The sequence below is a fragment of the Megascapheus bottae genome, chromosome 20 (genome assembly GCF_031878675.1).
Source record: "Megascapheus bottae isolate mThoBot1 chromosome 20, mThoBot2.hap1, whole genome shotgun sequence".
Taxonomy (NCBI): domain Eukaryota; kingdom Metazoa; phylum Chordata; class Mammalia; order Rodentia; family Geomyidae; genus Megascapheus; species Megascapheus bottae.
The window spans coordinates 12800936-12827678 of record NC_143528.1 but is presented as its reverse complement, the minus strand read 5'-3'; the positions used below and the strand labels follow the sequence as shown (position 1 = coordinate 12827678).

The 26743-nt window shown below is 35.9% G+C and overlaps 1 protein-coding gene across 1 annotated transcript in view; it reads left to right on the top strand.

Moving 5' to 3' along the window:
- The window catches only part of Lonrf1 (LON peptidase N-terminal domain and ring finger 1), a 35239-nt gene extending 9168 nt beyond the window's left edge, over positions 1 to 26071 (top strand). Inside the window, exons 2-12 of the mRNA XM_090353983.1 lie at positions 977 to 1095; positions 3199 to 3321; positions 10251 to 10400; positions 11222 to 11459; positions 11575 to 11671; positions 13302 to 13416; positions 17234 to 17355; positions 19495 to 19653; positions 19768 to 19930; positions 23080 to 23232; positions 24707 to 26071. Of these exons, the coding sequence (XP_090210109.1) occupies positions 977 to 1095; positions 3199 to 3321; positions 10251 to 10400; positions 11222 to 11459; positions 11575 to 11671; positions 13302 to 13416; positions 17234 to 17355; positions 19495 to 19653; positions 19768 to 19930; positions 23080 to 23232; positions 24707 to 24865 (1598 nt within the window). The 3' untranslated portion in view covers positions 24866 to 26071. The remainder of the gene's footprint in view (positions 1 to 976; positions 1096 to 3198; positions 3322 to 10250; positions 10401 to 11221; positions 11460 to 11574; positions 11672 to 13301; positions 13417 to 17233; positions 17356 to 19494; positions 19654 to 19767; positions 19931 to 23079; positions 23233 to 24706) is intronic.
- Positions 26072 to 26743: the final 672 nt, after the last annotated feature.

Below are 26743 nucleotides of genomic sequence, written 5' to 3'. Positions count from 1 at the left end.
TCCCCCTTCCCTATCCAATTTCAAATAACCAAATACAAATATATCTAATATATCAGATAACAAAGCGAAATACTGTAACAATATGAGATAACCAAGGGACAGCCAAAGAGATGAGGGATAACATAGTACATTAAGGACAACAATCACTCATTATATGGCTTTTGTTTCACTATCCTGGAGGTCCTTTCATTTAGCGTCATACTATATGGCCTTATGTATCTAGATTTTGCTCTATTGCAAATCTCTGCTAGTAGAGCCCAAGGTTTCTACTGATTATGATGAATGAGGGAAACCATTGAGCCTATGTTCCTTTGAGTCTGGCTTACTTCACTTAATATGATTTTTTCTAAGTCTTTCCATTTCCTAACAAATGGGGCAATGTCATTCTTCCTGACAGCAGCATAGAATTCCATTGTGTACAAATACCACATCTTGTTGATCCACTCATCAACTGAGGGACATCTGGGTTGGTTCCATATCTTTGCTATGGTAAATAGTGCTGCAGTGAACATTGTTGTGCTAGTAGGTTTAATTTTTTAAAAAGCAACTCTTCTAAGCATGTAAGGCATAAAATCTAAAAAAAAATTTATAGCTTACTCTTTCTATAAAAAAAACTTTCTTAGAAATAGTTGCACAAATATTTTTCAGTATTTGTTGTTATTTGACAGTACTGAAGGTTTTAAAGTCAGGGCCTTGGCTCTAGCTAGGTAAGTATTCTACACTTGAGCTATGCCACCAGCCGTCACTTGTCTATGGAATAATGATTCCCTTCATTAAAATATTCCTAGACTTTGACAGCATTTCAAGGCATGATATGACATGAACATGAGTTGTGCCTATGGAATAATTGGTTAATAAACTCTAGTTTGGTAGTTATTGACTCTGGAATCACAACTCATTTCTTAAAGTAATATAATATTTTGTGGATTATATAATTTTCTGAAATAACCATATCCTTATAAAATTTTTATTTCAGAGCCCAATGACCTGACTCTAAAAATTTACAGAGCAGAATCCTATGCTGGCCTCCAGGAGTTCAAGGCAGCCATAGAAGACTTAAACGGGGTTCTCTTTCAACTTCCAAATTGGCCTGAGGTAAAATTACTGTTGTACATATGCATAACTTTAGCAGTGCCAAGTATTGGGAACTTCAATTATGCTTAGAAATTTTAACAAAATTGTTGTTGGCTCCAAATAAACAGTGTTCTAGAAATCCAAGTTGAAAATTTTCAGTAAATTATATTATCTGAACAAGTATTCAATTATATAAAAACCTTTGTTTCATAACTAAAGAACATTTATTCAAGAGGAAAAACATACGATGTTATATCAGATTTTTCCAAAGAATTACAGCTTGTGAGCCTTTTATCTCCTTCATGGGGTACAAAATTTTTTTTTCCTTTTTTTTTTTTTTTGCCAGTCCTAGGACTTAAACTCAGTGCCTGGTGCTGTTCTTGGGCTGTCTGGCTTTTCCTATGTATGTGGTACAGAGGAATTGAACTCAGGCCTTCATGCATGTGACGCAAGCACTCTACCACTTAGCCAAACTCCCGGTCCCTTAATCTCCCTCCTTCAACCCTGTTATATTTTAATAAATGCTTGTAAGAACTTTCAATAAAATAGGAATACAGCTTGTTATCAGAATAAATAGGCTCAAATTGAAGATTTTATTAAATGGAAAGAGCTTAGGTCCTTGAGACTGGGAAAATTGAGTTTAATGACAATAGTGATGAAACAGTGAATTTATGTAGAAATGTAGAGAAATGAGATCTCCTTATACATGGTTTTTAAAACTTGAACAATGTATAAGTAATTTTTGAATTATGAGATTGACCTGTCATAAATATTCTTTAAAAGTAAATTTTTATGTGGATTTTTTCTCCTCCATTCAAACTGACAGTGTAGTAAGAGTGCTTTAAAAATGATACATGGGGAAAAAAAATGATACATGGGGGCTTGGAGTTTGGCATAGTGGTAGAGTGCTTGCCTAGCATGCATGGAGACTTGGGTTCGATTCCTCAGGACTACGTACATAGAAAAAGCCAGAAGTGGTACTGTGGTTTATGTGGTAGAGCTCTAGCCTTGAGAAAGCCAAAGGACAGTGCTCAGGCCCTGAGTTCAAGCCCCAGGACTGGCAAAAAAATGCACAGGAAAACACAGCTGCTCCCTGATGACATGACTGGTTAGTACAAAGCAAATACATACATATTAAAAGTAAGTGTATTAGTTTGTATGAATAGCATTAAGACTGCTTTAAAGAAAGGATTCCTCTGGACTTATGACTGAAATGTACATGGAAACATGATTTTCTTCAACCACAGTCTCTCAAACTGATTTGCACAGGGCTTAGGTTATTTTAATGTTATTTAATACTGATGATTGCACAGACAGTAAAACCTCCTTATTCTAATCACATAAGCAAGACACTTTTAAAGCTTACTAGTTGACACTTCTGGTGGACCATCTTATAAGCAGAACTTTTTGGTTTATCCGTGGTAATTAATAGGATACCAGCTTGTGTCAGAAAACTTGACTATAATTTTGAAGGAGGAAAAAGACAAAACAGGGTTTATTATAATAACATGGCTCAGCACTTTTTAAAAATTATAGGCAAATATATCTCCTAATTTAGTGTCCTGAGAAAGAACATTTGCTATATTGTCCTGATTCTAAGATTTATTTTTGTTCACATATAATGTTTTTATTTTTTTAAATCTCCATGCATCTTAAAGTCATTATTTTTTTTTTGTCAATCCTGGAGCTTGAACTCAGGCTCTGGGTGCTGTCCTTAGACTTTCTCAAGGCTAGAGCTCTACCACTTAAGCCAGAGCACCATTTCAAGCTTTTTCTATGTATGTGGTACCGAAGAATCAAACCGGGATCTTCATGCATGCTAGACAAGCATTCTTATCACTAAGCCAAACTCAGGCTCCAAAGTCTTTAAATTTTATAAAGCATTTTCTCCTTCCCCTCAAACAGCCATTAGTAAACAAAAGAAATCTTTAAATTTCTTAAAATTGAGTGAACACGTAGTACCTGACAAATTCTTGCCTCAATTTTGCATTAGTGCATTGACTTTCTCAAAGTTATGCAGTTTAAGAAATATGTTTCCAAATTGACTTTGTTCTTTTCCTTGATGTTGATTTTATACAACAAAACAGTTCTATAAATAACAGTTTTTATTTGATTTTGTTGAAGGTCTACTTCAGGAAAGGGAAAGTACTCCAGGATGCTGGCTTTTTAGGTGATGCCTTACAACTCTTTCTTCAGTGTTTAGCCCTTGATGAAGATTTTGCACCTGCAAAGCTACAAGTGGAAAAGGTAATTTGTTTACTAATAGTTCAAGGCAGGACTAACAGCATTTAAAAAAAAAATATACTTGGAATAAGAATGTAAGAAATGAATGAGCATAATTAAAGAGCAATTTGACAAGTAGTTTTTAGGTTCATATGTTTACTGAGTTCTTAATGAAACCAGGACATTTTATTCAGATACATGAATGCACTATCTTTGCTTAGTTAATTTAGATATACTCTGATATGGGTTGAATCTCAAAAATCTGAAATGCTCCAAAATTCAAGACTGTTTAAATGTGACATCTTGCCATAAGTGGAAAATCTCATACCTGTGAGCGTGTGTGTGTGTGTGTGTGTGTGTGTGTGTGTGTGTGTGTGTGTGTGTGTATGTGTGTAAGACAAAGGAGTTTCTGATGTAGACTTAGATGTTATCACCAAGATATCTCATTATGTGTATTATATACTCCAAAAAAGTTCCAAAACACTTCTAGTCTCAAGCATTTGCCCCCCAGTCTTGTGGAGAAATGTTAATATGTGGTTTATTCAGTCAGAATCAGACTGATGATAATTAATTAAATATTGTGGTCCTGATGGTCCTGCTCAGGGACCTACCTACCTGCTTTTTGTCTTTTACTTCATGTTGGGGTCCTTCTCAGACGTCTAGGAGTGGTGCAGATCTAACTTTATTTTAGAAAATGTGCTTGCTAAATACAGATCGAGCCGTGGCTGCCACGTCATCAAGTAGGGACATCCCTGAATGCGACCATCAGCCAATGGTGTCCTGAGACACGCCCTGCTCGCCTGGAGTATCCAGGAACTCCTGCTCCAGGTGGGAGGGGCCAGGCGCCCTCTGTCTCCAGACTGCTTGCATCACTGAGTGTGTACATACTGAAGTACAGGTGGCAAGCAGCGGGGCTCCTATAGCTACCCCACAACTTCATGTCCAAATTTGGCTTACTTTCCATAGTTGTCAATATTATTCTCCTATTCAACTCATTTTGCCTTATTTTTCTCAATACTCTAGATATCCTTGTAGTAATTTTGTTCTATGGTGTGCTAGTAGTTGTTAATTTAAAAAGTGAGAGATTGGGGCCAGGAGTTTGGCCTAGTGGTAGAGTGCTTGCCTAGCATGCACAAAGGCCCGGTTTCGATTCCTCAGTACCACATACATAGAAAAAAGCTGGAAGTGGTGCTGAGGCTCAAGTGGTAGAGCTCTTGCCTTGAGAGAGTCCAAGGACAGTGCTCAGGCCCTGAGCTCAAGCCTAGGACTGGCAAAAAAAAATGTGAGAGGTTAAGGGAATAAGTGGGAAGAGAGGAAGGAGACTTCTCTGATTAAATTACTGTGTTAAAACAGGTTTATTTAGAATTTTTCAATTTTTAATACTCCATCATAAGAAAACATTTAGTTTAGATTTACTCACTGAATATGTGGTAAGGGTAGACCTTATGCAAATTCAGAGTCCCAGCTATGACACTATGTATCTACAAAACATGTCACATTATTTCTCACCTTGGTACATTTCCTAAGAGAATAGCTTTTCAGTAGCCTTCTTCTACGTCAACAATACACAAACAGTAGGACAAATCAAGAAAATGATCCCATTTGCAGTAGCCCCCAAAAGAATAAAATACTAAGGGGTTAACTTAACCAAAGGTGTAAAGGAATTATTTAGTGAAATCGATAAAAGTCTAACAAAAGAAATTAAAGAGGACACCAGGAAATGGAAAGACATCCCATGCTCATGGGTAGGGAGAACCAGTATAGTGACAGTGGCCATACTGCCAAAATTGCTATGTAAATTCAATGCAATCTCTATCAAAGTCCCAAAGACATTCTTTACTGAAATAGAAGATACAATCCAAAGGTTCATATGGAACAAGAAAAGATCTAGAATAAACAAAACAATTCTAGGCAAAAAGAGCAATGCAGGTAGTATTACAATACCAGACTTCAAACAATACTATAGAGCCATAATAACAAAAATAGCATGGTATTGGCACAAAAATAGACCAGAAGATTGATGGAACAGATCCAGAAATAAAACCACATACCTATAGTCAACTTGTATTTGACAAAGGAGCCAAAGATATACAGTGGAACAAACTCAGCCTATTCAGTTATTGGTGCTGGTAAAACTGGGCAGCCACATGCAGAAAACTAAAAATTGACCCAAGCCTATCGCCATGCACACGCATTAACTCAGAATGGATCAAAGACCTCAGTGTCAGACCGGAAACCTTGAAACTGCTACACGGATAGAGCTGGAGAGACACTGGAACGCATAGGCACAGGCAAAAAATTCCTGAACAGAATCCCAGGGTCACAACAGATTGCAGAAAGACTCGATAAATGAGACTACCTAAAAATAAAAAGTTTCTGCACAGATAAAAGCGTAGCTACTGAAGTAGAAAGACAGCTAAACCAACTGGGAAAAGATACTTACCAATAATACATCAGACAAATGCTTAATATCCAGTATCTAACAGGGAACTCAAGAAACTAATCCCCCCCCACACCCAACAAACCAATCACTAAATGGGCAAGGGAACTAAAGAGAGACTTATCTAAAGAAAAGGTTAAAATGGCAGAAAAGCATATGAGAAAATGTTCATCATCCATGGTCATAAAGGAAATGCAAATAAAAACAACCCTAAGATATCACCTTACCTCAACAAGAACGGCCAAGATTTTGAACTCAAACAATGACAGATGCTGGTGGGGTTGTGGAGAAAAAGGAACCCTGCTGCATTGCTGGTGGGATTGTAAGCAAGTTCAGCCACTCTGGAAAGCAGTGTGGAGGTTTCTTAAAAGATCTGAAAATAGGGGCCAGAAGTTTGGCCTAGTGGTAGAGTGCTTGCCTAGCATGCAAGAAGACCTGGGTTCGATTCCTCGGTACCACACATGTGGCAAAAGCCGTGCTGTGGCTCAAGTGGTAGAGCCCTAGCCTTGAGAAAATCTAGGCACAGTGCCCAGGACTGGCAAAAAAAGAAGATCTGAAAATAGACCTTTCCTACGATCCCGCCTTACCACTCCTGGGTATCTGTCTTGAACACCATAACCCAAGATTTGATAAAGACACCTGCTCAGCTATATTCATCTGTGCACTATTCACAATAACCAGGCAATGGAAACAATCCAGATGCCCTACTACAGATGAATGGATACCAAAAATGTGGGGTGTGTGTGTGTATATATATATGAATTCTACATAGCGAACAGACAAGATAAAATAATGGCATTTGCAGGGAAGTGGATGAATCTAGAGCAAATCATATTGAGTGAGATAAGTCAATATCAAAGGAACAAAAGGCGCATGGTATCCTTAATATGTGGTTATTAGATTTAAATAGTACAAGAGCGAGGACTCAATATTTGCGTACCCAATGCTATGGACATGGTATTGGAAATATAAACACAACTACATAGACATAAAAATTTATGGCTATAGACATGATGTTTTATTATATAGACTAATATGTATCTATGACATACAAACCCTCAGCCTAATTTTAATTATGTTCTAAGTGCTAGTGATTGTATATAGAGATTCCCTTCTTGAATACTTATTTGTAAAATATATCATTTGAAATATGATTTAAAAATCAATGTTAATAAATTCTTTAATTTAAAAAAAAATCACCTTAGGGTGAATGTTAAACACAAAGATACCTGGACCCCATTTATTATGAATTCTTGGAATCAGAATCCCTGGAAGTAGTGCAGTAGCTCTAACAGGCATGTAGAAAGATTCTTACGTACCTTGAAATAAGAAATTTGGTCATATGCCCTCTGAGATTTTCACCTCCAAGCTCACTGATCAAACAAAAAGTTGTCTGTTACTGTCACCTCCCTGGTGAAATTACAAACTTCATTGAACTAATGATGGTGCATTTTCTGTGTTGCTGACATCTTCAACTATTTTCTGCTTAGTACGGTCAGATGAATATAAAACAAATGATGGTTTAAAATTATTTTTCAGTAAGCTTTTCCAGAATTTAAGGCATACATATATAATATATTGCATTAAATTTGTGATCCAGTGAATTTTGAAAAATATATATCAGTGTAACCGCACTGTCACTAGAACATTTCTAGACTAAACATGAATAAAATCATGCAATACATGTTCTAGACTTATTTTTTTTTCTGTAATGTTGAATCTTTAATGAAGAGAACAAAGTTCTTTGCCGAGTATCAGAATGATATAAAAACAACAACAACAACAACAATAAAACTGGGGCCAGGAGTTTGGCCTAGTGGTAGAGTGCTTGCCTGGCATGCACCAAGGGCCGGGTTCGATTCCTCGATACCACATACACGGGGAAAAAAGCTGGAAGTGGTGCTAAGCTCTAGCCTTGAGAAAGTCCAAGGACAGAGCTCAAGGCCAGGACTGGCAAAAACAACAACAACAACAACAACAACAAAAAACCCTTACATGTTTTCAAGTATCAACAATGATAGATGATAGTCACCAAGTGGAATAGACTTGACAAAAGTAGTTCAGAACAAGAGCAGAGCCATTCTCCATCACTGGTACCCAGATAACGTGCAAGAAGACATGCTCTACCACATAGCAAGCAGTCTAGTTAACTTATGCCGGTATGAGCTGACATCCTAAAAGATTCTGGGTACAAGTGTCATCAAGACTAAAGGCACATGACCAGCATGTTCACCTCCTAGAACAGCAATGGTGGCGCCAGACCACCTTACCCCATAAATCCTGGGCTGTCACACTATCCAGTCCTAATAGTACTTCCGGGCACTTTCCACCTGTAAAGAGGGTTAACACTTTTATACTTGTTTTCGTAAGCTTTTGCTACTCTAGTGTAGACTTACTTTGTTGTTTGTCTTCTCAGTAACTAATCTGGAAATATATACAGGATTTTTTTTATTAACCAAATATTCCATTATATTAGCATACTGTATCATAGTATTCAGTTAGACTAATTGTCATTTGGATGTCCCTGTTTTTATTGTGTGAAGTTCTTGTGAATATTTTTATATAAGTCATTTTATGGTATTTCTTTGAGAAATACCTATGCATAGAGTTACTTCTAGGGTGGGTGTATGTTTAATACATTTTGTGTGTGTGTGTGTGTGTGTGTGTGTGTGTGTGTGTGTGTGTGTGTGTGTGTATCAGAGGGAATGTAATGGCCACATCACCCAGAATGCATCTGATTTCAGAAGTTAAACAGCAGAGTTGGCCCTGCTTCGTACTTAGATGATCTGGAAATTTAAAGACATGTATGGATTTTTTAAATGTTTAAGTTTTAACATTTACATTTTTAAGGGATCAAATCCCCTAAGCATATTAGGCAAGCAGCTTCCATGAGGCATGGCTCTCAGGTCCAAAATGATGTTTCCTTATTAGTAAAATGATGTCTCCTTATTAGTATTGTCTCCTTTCTTTTTTTCCCCCTTTGGTCGGTACTTGTACAGTGCTTCAGCTCAGGGATTTTTTTCCTTTGGTTCCTGTATGGTGCTTGAACCCTTGGCTGTTTTACTCATGGTTGATGCTCAACCATTTGAATCACACCTCCATTCCAATATGTATATGTTATATATATATATATATATACACACACAAATATATACATACTTCTATATGCTTTGTATATTTGAGAAGTACAGTTGAGAAATAACCTCCACTTCTCAGTTTTTTATTGTATTTTATTGTCGAGATAATGTATAGAGGAGTTACAGTTACATTCATCAGGTAGTAGGTGCATTACTTCTCAAACTTTGGTACCCCTTCTCATGTTTTTGTCTCCGTTTCCCTTTCTCCACCCCCTCCCAATCATCTTTTCCCCCTTCCTTCCCTATTTCAAATAAATATATATACAATATTGATGCTCTACTGTATATATACAGTATTTTTGATCAAAAAGAAAACCAGCCAGACACAAGTGTTCTAGCAACTTAGGAGACTGAGATCTGAGGAATCACAGTTTGTGAGACTCTTATCTCCAATACAAGTCAGAAGTGGGGCTGGGAGTTTGGCCTAGTGGTAAAGTGCTTGCCTAGCATGCACGAAGACCCGGGTTTGATTCCTCGGTACCACATACATAGAAAAAAGCCAGAAGTGATGCTGAGGCTCAAGAGGTAGAGCTCTAGCCTTGAGAAAGTCCAAGGACAGTGCTCAGGCCCTGAGCTCAAGCCCAGGACTGGCAAAAAAAAAAAAAAAAAGTCAGAAGTGGTGATATAGCTCAAGTGGTAGAGCACTGGCCTTGAGCAAAAAGAAGTTCAGGGATAGTGGCTAAGCCCAGCATTCAAGCCCCAGTACAAGAAGGAAAAAACCCCACAGAAAACAGTCTCCTTTTCTTTTTCTTCTAGCCAAGTTCATTAACCTACTCTGTTACTCTGGAACATTTGCCTCTACCTCATTATAAAGGCTCTCCCAGTTTAAATCCCATTTGCTGGAGAGCAGCTGCCATTTATTGCTTAAAACCAGGTGCGGGGCAGTAAGTACTGCCCACACAGGTTACCTGTTCAGTGAGAAGTATAGTGTAAATACATTACAAGGAATTGTAGAATTTTGTGGCTAAAATCCAATTCTTTAGTTTCACATAAACATTCCCAAACTCCAAGCCCAACCTGAAAATACACACTGATAGATGCTGTGAACTATTTTGACAGTTAAGACTTACTAATATTCAGCAGCAAATAGTCCTTTTACACCTCCTTTCTTTAGAATCCTATATTAAAAACTAGCTTTTATCTTGTGTATTTGGTTTCAGGTACTCTAGGCTTCCTTTCAAAGTTTGAAATCCCTCTTTTTCTTGTCTGGCAAACTTCAATGACATCAGGCTTTTTACTGTACTATATTAACCTGTTTATTTCTTGTTTATTAAAAAATGCTCCAAACTTCCTGAAAATTGTTAATTAGGTAAATTTATATTGTTGTTCTTAACCAGATATTATTTGTATTTTGTTATTTTTATATTTCTTAACAGATTTTATGTGATTTATTATTACCTGAAAACTTGAAAGAAGGCCTGAAAGAATCTTCCTGGAGTTCTTTACCATGGATTAAAAGCAGACCTCCTAATTTTTCTTCAGTAATGCAAGCATCTCACTCTCCTAGTGATAATAGCTTAAAACAGGTAAGGGGTGGGAAGAGATGGGATCAAGCACTTTCGTTTCTGTATAAATGAAAATGTTTATTCTCTTAGTTTCAAGCAATAGAACCTATCCAAGTGCTAGTCTAGTTGTCTTAATAGGAACTGTGTGTGTGTATGTGTGTCTATCTGTATGTCTGTGTTCTCTCATGCATGCACTGCTATTCAGGGCCTCACACTACCCACTTTTTCCTGCATGCTGGTACATTATTACTTTACCCCATACCTCTAGTTCCTACATGGAAACTTCTTAGGTATTTCCCCATTAATTGCAATTTTAGATTGCTTAGCTGTCATAAAAATTTTGTTCTCTGAGAATATGTAACGTATTTATTGTAGTTTATTCTGTATATAAACAGCAGTACTTACATAACTGCTTTAAGCTTCATCTGTAGCATAAGTCAGCCTGACATCCAGGATTATATAAATATTATTAAAAATCACTTACTTAAAAAATCATTTACTGGGGCTGGGAGTTTGGCCTAGTGGTAGAGTGCTTGCCTAGCATGCATGAAGACCTGGTTTTAATTCCTCGGTACCACATAAATAGAAAAAGCTGGAAGTGGTGCTGTGGCTCAAGTGGTAGAGCTGTAGCCTTGAAAATGCCAAAAGGACAGTGCTCAGCCCCAGGACTGGCAAAAAAAAAAATGCATTTACTTGTCACGGTTATGGAATTAAATGTGAGTATTCTTATGTAGCATTAAAGTGAATATAAAGGAATTGAAATTTAATTTTAGTTTGATTTTCAGTGAAAAGAATGAAAGCTAGTAAAGAAATAATTATATTTGTTCATTGTGTTTCTGTAGAATGAGGAACCAGAGGATTCCTCACAGCCTGTCAAAGGAAGCTTGAACCGCGCTCAGTCTGTACAGGCTATAAATTTAACTGCAATGCCTGCCAGAGGGGATGGTCTGAAGAGGGTATCCTCAGAACCTTTACTCTCTGCCCAGGAAAAAGGTGTGCTACTGAAAAGGAAGTTGTCTCTCTTAGAACAGGATGTGGTAGTAAATGAAGATGGAAAAAATAAGCTCAAGAAGCAAGGAGGTAAAACATTTCACTACACTTCTTATACTTTTACTACACTAAACTTAATTATTTGAAACGGCCTTTAAATAAACTCTTGACTAAAAAAGCTGTCTCATTCTATTTGTTTGAATAGAAACTCCCAATGAAGTCTGTATGTTTGCATTAGCTTATGGTGATATCCCTGAAGAATTAATAGATGCCTCAGATTTTGAGTGCTCTCTCTGTATGAGGTAAGTACCCTTTCATCGAAGAAGTATATATTAATATAAATATAGTACAATGTTGATGAAGGTAATGATAGCAATATAAAGTAACAGTGGTGGAGTAAGTATCAGACAATAAGATGTTCAGTTTTAGGCTTAACCATTAATACCTTGGGCAAATAACTGAGTCTCTGAGCCTCCGTTTTCCTTGTTTAGAATGTAGTGTCCATATTTGCGTAGTCTCTTGCAAAAGTAAGAGAATACAATGGCTTTAGTATAAAAAGAATTTGGGAAGATGTGAGGACCTATGAAATTGATAGATTTTATTATTGAAACTGGGCTATAACCACAATTTCAGACTTGGGAAAAAATTCTAATTACAAATTTTACATACACACATACAAACAGTTCTATCTTGTTTGCAGTTTGTATTAACTATGGAATCTTGAAAGTATGCTTAGAAAAGATTTCTGTTTTGCAGAATACTTGTAATGCTTTTACTGGAATTTTGGTTGGAGCCTCAGTTCTTGCATCCCTGCAAGAGTTATAATAGTTACATAAGAAAAATAATGAAAGCAATGACAATGCTTATTAAGAAGAGTAGGATTACATTTCACATGTTTAAGAGAATGCAGGTTAACAGATATCCAACTTCTCAGAGCTAAGCAGTGTAATATATGGAATTTTTGTATAGCTGCTTGTTGTAGCCTTCAAGATCAATATGTGTTTGGCATATACCAATCACTCCGTTGTACTTCCTTGGTTTATTCCCTGTGTCTGCTACTACTACCACAAAGCAATTCTAAATGATTAAATATTTTGAAAGAGCATTTACATAAACTGTTAGAATCAAAGCTTCATGAAGAATCTGAAGGCCTGAGTCTGGTCACACTAAGTTAGGAGAAACTCACTATATTCCTGAGCAAGTCTTTAATTCCAAGCCTGGATTTCTTCTTCTGTGAGATAAGAGAATTAAACGACAGAGATTCTAAAGTACCTATAAATCTAACAATATTTCTAGGTAAAGCAGAAATAATTCTCAAGTAAATCAGTTTTCTGCATTGTAATTCATATTTAATATTAAGCCTAACAGTTCTTTAAAACTCACCGGTAATATTTATTTTGTTTCTGAGACAGTATACTACTGTGTATCCCACATGAGTCTTTAACTCACAACCCTCCTGTCTCTACCTTCCAAGTACTGCAATTACAAACGTGTGATCTGGATTTATTGTACATAAATTTATACTACTTTTATACTACTAAGACCCATTTTTAAGTTGATAAAATGGCAATCTAGAGGCTATACAAAAACTAGCAGTTTATTAAAGACGTTTTTCTCTGCTTATTTTGCACTAAGTCTTTGAAATCTTGTGTTTATTTCACGTTGGTTATGTGTCTCAGTTTGGACAGGCCATCGTATCCAGAGGCTTTTGTATTATGCTCTAGGCTTGGCAAGCTACCTTTCTTGATTGAGAACTTCAGAATGGTTCAGTAGAGAATAGTTAGCTGCATCACTTCTCCCATTTTTTTTTTTACCCACCATCACTCTGTTCCTTTCCTAAATAGAGACTAATGTAACAGTTGCATTGTTAATGGAAGCTTTTCCAGTGCATTGTTTAATGTGAAAACTAAGATGTATTTTGGTTGATTTCAGGTTGTTTTTTGAGCCAGTAACAACCCCTTGTGGACATTCATTCTGTAAGAATTGTCTTGAGCGATGTTTAGATCATGCACCATACTGTCCGCTTTGTAAAGAAAGCTTAAAAGAGGTAAATATTTGTATTAGTGCCTATTTAGTTCAAGTTTATTCAAACACAGTATGGTTTATGTGCAGCTGTAGTATAATGGTTATTACATTTAAATGAGTTACATTGAACTCATTGGGATACTAAAAGGAACATTTTATCATCCACTCAATAATGTTGGGGGAAAATGGTGGATCTTAGATACTAAACACTTTCTATTTGTGAGTGTAGAGGGAGGAGAGAGATGAGAGAGAGAGAGAGAGAGAGAGAGAGAGAGAGAGAGAGAGAGAGAGAGAGAGAGAGAGTGTGTGTGTGTGTGTGTGTGTGTGTGTGTGTGTGTGTGTTACCTGGTCAGGAATAGGTTCAGGTATAAGCAAGATTTGAGGACTGTTCTAGCTCCCTTAACATCTCAAACAAAACTGTCTTGTCAAACTCTGCTCTAATAGAAATGCTCTGTGTCTTTGCTGTTTCACACGGAACCATAAGCCACGTGTGACTTTAAACACATAATTTGTAGCTAGAGTGATTGAGGAAATGTGATTTTAATTTTGTTGGCTTTAAGAGTCACCATGAGTGCTTTTGCCATTCTGTTTGGTGTAGCTCTAGAAAGTGGTAGGCTAGAAAGAAGGAGGAGGTCCCAGCTTCCCATATACCTTATCAAAACAGTGATCAGAACTAATGACCCATGATGGGAAGCAAAAGTCAGCACCCCTTTACTCACGCCTGGAGACCATCTACATGTGAGATGCCAAGCAGCAGCTTCAAAGTAGTTTGGTCTGTGGCAATTGACAGCATTGTTTAAGATGATTTTCTCATATAAATAGAAAAGTAAAAGTCAAGAGCATTTTGACTGTTCACTTATTTTCTATAGAGTAAATATAGCTCTATAACTAGGATAATAACATTGAATATTGTTATGTTTGCTGTGTGATATGCCAACATGATATGTAAAACAAAATCATATTCAAAATGTTTTCAGTGTCAAGAAACCTAACATAACACCACTCTTAAAAGATTGTCAATGACCTTTTCAATGAAGTATTATAAGCATCTATTTTCCCACTTAAAAAAAATAACGCTATAGTGTACTTAGGATTCTGGTCCAGATTAACTTTTAACTACACTCTTCCATTTAGAGATACTGTGTCTTTAAAAACAGGTTGAAGAAAAACATACTAAGCATTATTTGAAAATAGAACTTAGCATATATTATACTTAGTGTGTTTAAAAATGCTTATTCCTTGGGCTGGGAGTGTGGCCTAGTAATAAAGTGCTCTCCTAGCATGAATGAAATCCTGGGTTTGATTCCTTGGAAACACATATACAGAAAAATCTGGAAGTGGGTGCTGTGGCTCAAGCAGTAGAGCACTAGCCTTGGTAAAACTCAAGGACAGTGCCCAGGCCTTGAACTCTCAAATCCCAAGAATGACCAAAAAAAAAAAAGAAAAAAGTTTTTTCTACTGGATGCTGGTGTTTCATGCTTGTGATCCTAGCTACACAGGAGGCTGAGATCTGAGGATCTCACTTCAAAGCCTGCCCAGGCTTGGAAATCTGTGAGATTTTCATCTTTAGTTAACCAGCAGAAAATCAGAAGTAGCACTGTGGCTCTTCTGGTCAAGTGCTAGCCTTGAGCTAAAGAGTTCAGGGACAATGCCCAGGCCCAGAATTCAAGCCCCACACCGACCAAAAAAAAAATGCTTATCCCATTTTTAACATGGAAGATGTCCTATATATTGCCATTTGTAAAATCAGAATCTTAACTATATATAATATATATTGCACATAAGTATTAAAATGTATTAATATATAAATACATATATACTTATGTATATTATAATGTACTTATGTATATTAATATACTGTACATATTACATATAATGTAACTTTAAAATAATATTGAAAGTACTCTAGTTTTGCTTTTTTATTTTTTTAATGTATTTTAAAGATGATTTTTTTAAAGAACAGAATGATGATAATTCTGTTACTGAGAACATACATTTTCTTCTTTTTTAAAATATATAACGCTTCTGTGACAGCACTTCAGTGGTTGTAAGCATTTTTTACTGTTTCCTTAATTAACTTTCTGGAAGATAAATTACTGGGTCAAAGGCTGTTTATTTCTGAGGCTCTTACAGTAACTTTCCAGCTTGACTTGCCTCTCTATAGATGTTACTCAGATTTAGACTCCCATCTGTAATATAAAAAAATCATACTTCCTCAATTTTAATTACATGGGTATTCAACAAGAGCTTAATTATAAGTGACTGTTATTCTTTATGTATTATGTTTTTCTCTCTTCTGCACTTTGGTTTATCTCACATTGTTACAGTATCCCACTTTGTTACCTGGTATATTGTATAGATGTTTACTTGTTTATTTGAAATAGGAGGGGAAAAATGAGGGGAGAGGGTAGGGGAAAGGTAATGGGGACAAAAACATAAGGGATATCAATGTGTGAGAAGTAATGCACCCTCTATCTGGCGAATATAACTGTAACCCTTCTATACATAGAAATAAAAAAAAGAAAAGTAATCTGGATAATTTAAAAAATAACTAAGGAATTAATTATATAATTAAACAAATAATTAACTTCCTAATATACAAAAAAGCTAAGAGGACTGCTTGTATAATATCTGTAAGTTGGCTAACCTAATGATAGATAAACTTGTTTTTATATATATTATCTCCGTGGTGTATTTTATAGACTAGTGGTTCTTAAAATAATGTTCTCCTGACTATCTGAGCATCAGTGTCATCTGAGAACTTGTCAGATTAAATCAGAAGCTCATGGGGATAGTGTTCAGTAATTCATATTTTAGTAAGCCTTGATTGATATTCAGGTTTGAAAACCACTTTTCCAGACTTGAACATTCCATGGTCCCATTTATTTTTTGTTAGCTCTACAGATTAAAGGATGGTTTGTTTGTGTCCTGTGATTTTTATTTTCCCAATATTTTTTCTTACTACTTGTATTTAGCAAGTATATTAGGTGTCTGATAAGCAGATTTTAGTTATGACTATAAGCAGATTTTAGTTTAATCGCATATATTACAATATCCATATAGTACACTCAAAGAGGTTAGTGTCTTTTCTGTGGTAAAGCAGTAAAATATGGAGTCACTAAAAGAAAAAAAAAATGGGGCCAGACCTTGGAGGGTAGATACATGTGCTTAGGCAAGAGTATCAGTTGAAATAGAGAATGACACAAAAATGTATATGATTAACAATTTGTCAGAGTAGCACTAACATGTCATATAGCGTCCTAATGGATCATAGAAAAGAAGCAGTATTTTCGTAAGACTTAAATGATAGCCTTGGAAGGAAAAACTATAAGAAAAATTACCTTAAAAAACAAAACAAAACTGCCTATTGTGACATACAGCTGAAAAGGCAGCTGTATAGAGTTTGCCTTTGAAAAATGGAAGCCAAACAACAGATTCCCTTGCTTTTCTTAAAGCAAATACGTTATTTTCTTCATCCTTATTATCTTCTTTTTCTGTTGCAATGACTATATTAATCCTGTGAGCTGTCAGGTGGAAATTGTCCTTTGTTGTGGTAGATGACAGGTGCAGGATTGAAGGATTTGTGGTATAGCAAGAAGAAATATTACTTATAGAACCTGGCTCAAATTGCAAACATGTGTCTTACTGCTCTGAAAGAGAACCTCAGACAGGTTTGCCTCTGTATCATCTATTGTAATATCCCCCTTCACTAATTAAACGTACTCAAAATTGACTGGTCAAGTATGTAATAAAGGCTTAAGTATATCAGTTAAACTGTTTAACTTCTTTTATACTATAGGAAAACTTCTACTGGAATGTAAAATAATATTGTCTTTTAGTATCTAGCAGATAGGAGGTACTGTGTCACACAACTGTTGGAAGAATTAATAGTGAAGTATCTGCCTGATGAACTGTCTGAGAGGAAAAAAATATATGATGAAGAAACTGCTGAACTCTCACAGTAAGTTTCTTCTCATAAAAGCTAATCAAATTATGAAATACTACCATTGAAAATAGTAAAGAGAAACGTTCCCGCTAAGTAAAACCTGTCACCTCAATAATCTAGTGAAGATATTTTAAATAAATACTGATTAGCTTCTGTCCTCAAAAGACAGAATTTATGAAAGTTCAGTAGGTAGTTTCCAGGTAGTCTCTGGGGAGACACTTAGCTTCCTGGGCCAAAGCTGTATTTAAAGTAGAGGATAAATTTTCTGCAGTGACTGTAGGCAGTGGAATAAGAGTAGAGAGGTGGAACAGGAAGTATAGGTGGTGACAACAGCTCTTCTCTGTGACACAGCAGAGCAGAAAGGTTGAGAGCACATGACCAAGGGATTTTTAGTCAACTGGAGATTTGGAAGGGAGCTGAAGAATGAAATTGAAGGAGTGACTTAGGGACCAAATCCTATGTTAAGATCCTGCGTGGTAGCAGAAGTGAGTTAGTATAACACAGAAACAGACATGAGTGCGATTTAGTAGGGACCAATGGCTGATCTTAGTGGGTCTGTTTTCCTGTCTTTCTTTGTCCTGGACTCCCTGTGTTCTTTTCTATTCTTTCAATGCCCTTCTCTCTTTCAACAATCACATAGATCTTAGAATTTCTTTCACAGGTTTATCTTTCTTCTACTTTCTTTTAGCAAAATGTTAAAAAAATAATATCATAAGCTTGTTTCTATTTAATAACTTTTTAGTCCTATTATTTTTCAAAAAATAAAATGAAGATTTTATATTTCTCTATGCAGACTTACCTCCCATGTATAATCATGAAATGCTCTCAAAAGGCTTAGTGGACTTCAAGAGCAGTAAGATTAATGGCATTGCTGGTGGTTCCCACAGAATTGATAACTTATTGTGTGGTTTTATTATACAAAATATTCTGATGAGAGGTCCATGATCCTTTGTGACTCACTGAAAAGGCTAGATTTAAGAATCTGCAGTAAAATAATACAACTGGGTATAGTAATGCTCTAGAAATGGAAAAAGTGAAGGAAGGTTAATTAAGTCTGTCACTCAGGGAGCTTAGAGTAACAGAGAGCAATGAAAGACCTTTGCTGCTCAGTATGGGGGACATTTTTAATATGGGGGACATTTTTAAGTATGTATCTTAAATATGTTTATATTCATAGTTGCATAAATAATAGTTGTATGACAGAAAAACTGGAAAATGAGAAGAAAAGCTTTCGTATGTAACCCAAATGGCATTTGGCACATATCCTTTTTCAAAGATTGGATGAGTACATTTTAAACAAAAATGCCATTCTATTGATGGTCTTATTCTGTTATCTTCTCCTTTTACTACCCCGTTTTTCTAAGTCAGTGTCGTACATGTCTTTCAGAGGAAAGTATCATATTTTATACTTTGCAGTTTCCTCTTTTTGTTTCAGAGTTTTGGCTCCTGTCCTTAGTGCTCCATTGCTATGTATAGTTCTTATACTTCAGTGTCTAAAAGAAGCCAGTTGGTTCCAAATACATGAATATTTCCTACCCAAAACATAAGATTTCTGATATACAGAGCCAATTGCATGTACTTTTTTCAGACTGTCCCCACACTGCCAGTTTTTCTTACACTCTTGCCAAAACTGAGCTCCGCCTTTATCATTCTCTTACTATCTCCCCATCTGGCATTGAGACATATCATTCATTTTAGTTATCTGGAAAAAAGAGTATCTTAATGCCTAAGAATTTTTGTCTATTGCAGGAATTCATTTTTTTCCTTATTATTTAAGAGTAAGTATGAGTATTAGGGGTATGAGGTATTAATTCTGTCTTAGTTTTCCTTAAATAACTGATGCTAGTAAAAAGATTAAATGAAAAAAATAAATCTTAGTTACATAAGAATTTCTCTTTTGATCATTTATTATGGTAACTCAGTACCTGAAAATTCAAGCCTTTTCTTTTGAATGAGAGGATCTCAAGCAAAATTTTAGTATTAGTACTTCATTATTGTGAGCTTAATAAAGAGGGTGCTGAGTCTTGTTCTTGAAGAACCTAGAATCAGTTTATGAGAATTGCAGCTTTTACATTAATTTATCACAATTGTGTGAATCTCTCTTCTTTTTGTTGGATGCTTTGACCTATAGCAGTGAAATTTCTTTTCCTTCAGCTTGACCAAGAATGTTCCAATATTTGTTTGTACTATGGCCTACCCCACTGTGCCTTGCCCTCTTCACGTATTTGAGCCGAGATACAGGTTAATGATCCGAAGAAGTATACAGACTGGAACCAAGCAATTTGGAATGTGTGTCAGTGATACACAAAATGGGTATGTTTTTCATATACTTATATATCTGTATTTGTATTAGAACTTCCTTTGAATAGAGAAAGTTGTATGCTTATGCTTATATTTTGATACTAATCAGACTTGTTTTTCTTTCAGTTTTGCAGATTATGGATGTATGTTACAAATTAGAAACGTACATTTCCTTCCTGATGGAAGGTCAGTGGTTGATACAATTGGAGGAAAGCGTTTTAGGGTTTTGAAAAGAGGAATGAAAGATGGATACTGTACTGCAGACATTGAGTATCTGGAAGATGTTAAGGTATTGGGAATGTTTGCCTACTTTGGCTATGGTTTTCCAGGGGCTGGTCCATGGGTACAGGCTGGTATTTTCTAGGTTTATGAACCACTTCCTCCTGTTAGAGACCCTCCTCACTACTACTTAGGAAACTTAACTCCAGTTAACTTGCTTTCTAATCAGCTTAGCATGAGAGAATAGAACCTATAGCCATTCATTTTTACAAGGGTACCTGGTAGACTGTGTGAGTACAGTAGCCTTGAACTTCCAGTTTGCCTAAGTTTTGAAATATTGCTCATCTCTACCTTATATTACTGAATTTATTGGTAATCAAAGCTGATTTAATTAGTAGACTATAATCTACATGTTAAATGAAGTATACAGGTAAATGAAGTACTGTAAGAACTGTTCTATATATTAAGATTGTTTCTGTGCCATTGGTAATTTTAGTGATAAAATGCTGTGTTAAATTTCTAGGACGTTGTAGATCAAGCTGTCAGTGTATGTGTTGATAATATCTTCGCTGAGAAGGGTTTGGTGATCATTTGAAAAGGGTTAGTTGATGTGGCCCTTTTGATGTTTCTATCACCTCACTTATAGTTAGTTGAAGTTCGAGAAAGAAGACTTCTGAGATTATAAATTTCAATTTGAAGGCAGTTTTTTTTGTGAAAGGCTTTATAAAAACACCAATCTTTCATAATCACTTGTTTATTGATATATTGAGGTTCTTCATTTCATTTAACATTTGTTGAACATTGTATTAGGTATTTTTTTTTTTTGCCAGTCCTGAGCTTGAGCTTGGGGCATGGGCACTGTCCTTGGGCTTTCCTCAAGGCTAGTGTTCTACCCTGACACACCTCACCACTTCTGGCTTTTTCTATGTATGTGGTACCAAGGAATAGAACCCGGGTGTTCTTGCATGCTAAGCAGGCACTGTACCACTAGGCCAAACTCCCGGCCCTGTTTTTAGCATTTTTACAACCTTAGTTCATTGAATTCACACAATGCTGAATCAGCAGATGAGGAAATTACAATCTAGAGGTGTTAATTTGCCTAATATTTTCTGTGTAGTATACTAAAGATAATTTTGAGCCAACTCTCAAACTCACAAATGCTGTGCTGTATCACCACTCTGCAATAGGACAAAGGTATGAATTGAAAATTTTTAGCAGATTGGTACATCCTTTGCCTTAGGCATTCTTGGTTAGTGGAATAATTGCTAAAGGCAATTTTGTAGAACTAAGAACCCTATTTTAATTTTAGGTAAATTTGCACTGTCATGAATTGAATATGGCAGCAAAATACCTTGAGAATGTTGCTTATGTGTATAAATAATCCAGACAATAAAGTAGCAGATTGGAAGTTCTCTTTGTTTGAAAAGTAGTTTTCTTTGTAGTTTTAGGAATATCTAATAATTCTTTTCCTTATAATTGAATCACTTACAATAATTTTCTTATCTGTTCTGGAAAGGCTTCTCAATTTCTTTTAATATGGAAGCCTTTTTAATCATTATAGCCATTTTATTTTTTTGTGCTTTCTAATGGAGCTTCAAATGGAGTAAAGTTCTTAATCTTAAAAAAATTTGCTTTTAAAATTTGTTTCTCAGCTAGCTCTTTCTACCTTAGACTAAAATTCTCACCTTTTCTTTATTAAAGCTTATGGTTTGTTCTTTGAATTGTGTAAGAATGTATATGAATAGATTTCACAAGTTACAAGTGTGAAGTGTGTTCACGTCTAGTCCCATGTCTTTTAGCTGATGATTAAATCTTGTATAGACCAGAAGTCTTCTATTGTTATATAGCATCTTTTTTTCATTGTTTTCTTTAGGCAAAATACTTATAACATAAAATTTACTATTTTAATACTTAAAATGTACAGCTCAGTGGTTTGGGGTTTCTGGTTTGTTTTTTGGTATTGGTTTTTGGTTTTATGGCTTAAACTCAGAGAGGGCCTTGAGCTCTTGTTCTGTTTTTTCTACTCACAGCTGTCACTAACTTTGAGCCACACCTCCAGTCTACCTTTTTTCTTTTTCTTCTTTTTTTTTGGGGGGAGGGGTGAGGTGGCTGATTAATTGGAGATAAGAGTCTCTTAGACTTTTCTGCCCAGCCTGACTTTGGATTGTGATCCTCAGATTGCCACTCTTCTGAATGGGATCACCTCTGTGAGCCACTGGGGCCAGGCACTTCAGGGTTGTTAAACAATATTAAAGAATGCTTTTTAAAGTTTTTTCTCACTTTTTAAAAAATATGAAAAGTGTAACCTTTAACATTTCAAGATCGATTCACTTTGCTGTGTTTGTATTAGTCATCCCTGAAGTATGCAAGGCTGAGTCAGCCTGCTATTTACTCAGATGAGTTCATGTAATACGGTACTACCTGGCACTACCTGGTAGCAAATGGCACAGAAGTGTTTTGTGTTGATGGAATCAATGTAAGACCTTCCATATGTGTTCTTTGATTCTCTTATATCTTGGATTGGTAGACAAATGTATTTAATATTACGTTTGCCACTTGATGAGTCTAAAAGTGCTCAGTAGAATTGTGGGGGAGTTCAACCTCCGTCCTGTGGAAGTTGAGCATCATGTAATGTATTCCCCATCTTAAGGCTTACTGTTGTTTGCGGATTTTTTTTTGTTTGTTTTGGTCCAGTTCCCTTGGGGAAAAAAAAATAGGGATTTATGCTTATCCTTCTCCTATGACTACTTTCTGTGCATTGGCTGCATTCTACCCTTTTCCCCCTCATTTTTCCCTTTTATTTGTGGCAGCTTTTTCTGTTTGTTGTTTTGTGTGTGTTTGTGTGCACATGTGCACGTGCGCTTTCAAAAGACAAAAAGAGCCCCAAATTTGTGTGAAACAGATCTTACTTTCCTTCCTTGATCTTCTAGCCTAAGGACTATAGTATGATAATTCATCCCTGAAATAGATATTACCGTTTTTTCTGATTTTCTTTACTTTTATAAAAGCTTTTGAGACAGTTTTTTGTTGTTCTTTTTAATGTAGCCAAGCGGGTCTTGAACTCTTTATTCTTCTATCTGAGCCTTTTGAATGCTGGAATTATAGGTGTATTTCATCACATCTGGCCTCTCTTTTTTATTATTAGTATTTTTGCATTTCTATAGGGTTGGTGAAATAAGCAGATTAAATACTGACATCTTATTAATTGTTATGTTTTAGGTTGAGAATGGAGATGAGATAAAGACCCTCAGAGAGCTCCATGATTTGGTTTACTTCCAAGCCTGCAGCTGGTTTCAGAATTTAAGAGACAGATTTCGAAGCCAAATCCTTCAACACTTTGGATCAATGCCTGAGAGAGAAGAAAACCTTCAGGTAGGATGACTTTATGTTGCTTGCAAAAGCTTCATTTTTTTGTAAGCCTGAATTAATAACTTCTAAATTTTCTTCTTTCATTTTTCTTTTGTATGATATTTCTTTTTATCTATCTTTAGACTATGGCAGTATTCTCTAGAGCAGCAGTATACACTACATTACACTGAGGATGTAAATAACTGCCAGCTGAGATGCTTAAGTGAGGGAGACCAGAAAAGGGAAGTTCTTCTCTAAGTTATTCTTTTAGAAGAAGAGAAAGAAATTAAAAAGGATTAAGGTATTAAACTGATAGAAACAACTGCAAACAAAAACATCAGCTGTACATACAGGAATGAAGAGTCGTCTACTGTAGATTATAGAGCTTTTATAGCAATTGGAGACCTGGAGCAAGGCTGGTTAGAGACACCTCACAACAAAGCACATACTTCTCAAGAACTTACGATTTCCAGGGAGTCCTCATTAATATATCTGTCTGTGGTAGTGGAGCATATGGTCTCCAAGAATTCTCTAAAAGGCTGCTACCCACACCCAGTGTCTAGAGAATAATTACCTCTTTACTAGTCTCTGCATCACACCAAGCGTGCATCTCTTTGACTAAACCTAAGCTGGACACACAGGGAGGAAAGGATTCTGGGAAATGTGGTTTGATGTCTGGAATGCAGAGGATTGATAGTGATGATGATTTGAAATGGACAGTACACAGATGTGGAGATTAAATTTGGATCTAGAGGGAGCTTGTTGAACTCAGTACTGATTCTGAAGCTTCCTGTTTCAGGTCCAGTAAAAATAATTCATTGTACAGTAAGGGTAACTTGTAAATCCTTTTATGTCAATTCTTATTTCTTTTCATTGCAACTAGACACCCCTGCAATATCAGACAGGAGTATTTACTTGAGATAATGTTTATTTTTTCAGCCAAACTGAAAACTATGACTTCTTTTCTCTTTTTTTAGTATGTCACAGAATTTTTTTGATACTAAAAAGTTGTGTCAATTAACTTTTCCTAATGTTATAAAAGTTATATATAAAGGAAGCTGTTCAGCCAGTTTTGCTCTCCCGGGACATTTGACACTATTTGGAGACACTTTTGACTATCACAGCTGTGGTGATGCCACTGGCATCTAGTGAATAGAGATGCTGCAAAATATACTGCTGTGCACAAAACAGCTTGGCAACACAAAGGATTGCCTGCCCCAAATGTCAGCGGCCCAAGGCGGAGCAGCCATGCCCTAAGGCAGTGCAATAGAGAAGAACAAGATTGGCTGTGAAGTCATGGACAGTTGCATTATATTTGTCAGCTTCAGTGTTTCCGTGTATGTCTGGCATGATGATAGCCTCCTTACATGATTGTTAAGGAAATCTGAGACAGTACCTGGCAGGTAGTGTACTTAGTAGTGTACTAAGTCTAAGAAGTAGCTGTTTAGTGGCTTATTATTGTTACATCAGTAGTTTGGTTTTGTTTTTTAACTTTTAGGAAACCCCTAATGGACCTGCTTGGTGTTGGTGGCTTCTTGCCGTTCTTCCCGTCGACCCTCGGTATCAGCTGTCTGTGTTGTCAATGAAGTCTTTGGAGGCGCGGTTGACGAAGATACAGCATATACTGACCTATTTTTCTAGAGACCAATCTAAATAACTGTGCTTGGATTTTAAAGTTACTCTCCTCTGGCTGTGATGATGGCCAGATTATCCGCTGCCTTTGCACACCCAGTGCTGGTTTAAGAAATGTAATGAAATGTTTTTTTTTTTTTTCCTTCAACCTCCCGAATCTCGAATCTGCAAATGAATACCTTCAACTAGGATTTAGACCACTAATACCTTGCACAGTAAACACACACCAAATGTGTGTCAAACCTCTACATTGTGATCAAGTTGCACTATGTATCATATTCTAAAATGAACTCAATACTTTATGTATGAGGAGTGTGTGTGGTGTGTGTGTGTATGTATGTGTGTGCACGTGTGCATTCACATGTGTGTGGGTAGTATGTGTGCTATTTCTCTGGCTTTAAAATTTTAAAAGAAAAAAAAAAGCCATAGAGAGCAGAACTTGCTGAGGGCCATTTATTGCCCATGTTTACAACAGTAGCGATACAAGTTTTTGCAAATTGAATTTGCCTCAGATTTATTTGTCCTAATGCTTTTATTTGCACAAATATGTAAAATATGGTACCAAGTATCATTTTTTTGTTGGAAATACTGCTCTTGCTGAACTGTCTGACCATTGACTATGACACAGTTTCTTCTTTATGTAAATACTTGCATCCCAGTGCTTAGCAGGCATTGGATGTAAAACCTAGAGCCAGTTTTCAGGAACAATTGCAAACCTGACATGGTACTGTGCATCTATTCATATAACACTTAAAACTGTGAAAATATGGTTTACATTTAATTGTACATAAAGGTAAATGGAAAACTTGATTCAATACCAGTTAGCTTGTACATTTTTAGGAGGCTTCTCGCATTAACTGCCCATCTATGTAATTTATAGTTTGACATGTGTTTGTTTTTAAAAATTACATAGTATAAACCCACTAAGGACCTGAGGGATGAAAAGAAGCTTAATGTAGAACTAAGCTGTACCAATTTGTTTTTTGTTTTTTTAAATTCTGGTCTGGGTGCAGATGTTAGTTATGCCTTATTCATATCACAGTTAGGTCACCATGCTGTGCCATGGTGTGTACTCATGCGGCCCTAGATACTTTTGTAATTATTTGTTGCAAACTTGTGACTGTCCCTATTAACTTTCTTTTATGTAAGTACTTTGTAAAAGTTTCTTAAAATTTTTGCTTTTGCTTATTTAATTTTGAATAAAAGCTAAATTCATAATTTTTTCCTTAAATTTTAGATTAATTTTTTAAAAAGACTATTAAATGCCTGCTAAGAAGGTAATTAGAATAAGTGAAGTCAAAATGTATCAGGTGGCAAAAAGAGTTTCCTGGTGTTACGTGTGTGTGTGTGTGTGTGTGTGTGTGTGTATATATACACACATTATTGCAGATTAAGTGGTTTTCATAAAAGTGCACACATACACGCACTAGTGAAAATCATGGCCATTGCTTATTATTTGATCCTAATATTGTGGAAACCTTTGCCAGTTCTTTGGAGTTAAACTTTTGAAATTTTTTCCCGTGGGCATTCTATATACCTTATCAAAAAATACAGAACAAAAAGTCAGCTTTTTTGTTTTCTCCTATTACCTTATGTGCCTAAGTTCTGTTGTGAATCCAGTATTTCGAGCCAAAGTAACTATTTGCCATTCGTTTATACACCTGTATAACATTCTCAGTTCTTCCTGTTATGGTCCAACTGAGATACCTTCAGGAGAACTCTTAATGCCATAATCTCTTTTCTTTGTGCTTTACTAGCAACACTTGATACTGAAACAAATGCATAAGCCCTCCCCTGAGTAGTATAACTACTGTTTAGAAGTACTAGCAGGTTTAAGTAGTCATAGGCTGACCAGTGAATATAGTGAAATCAGGACTAGCTAAAAAAATAAGTAAAATCGGGG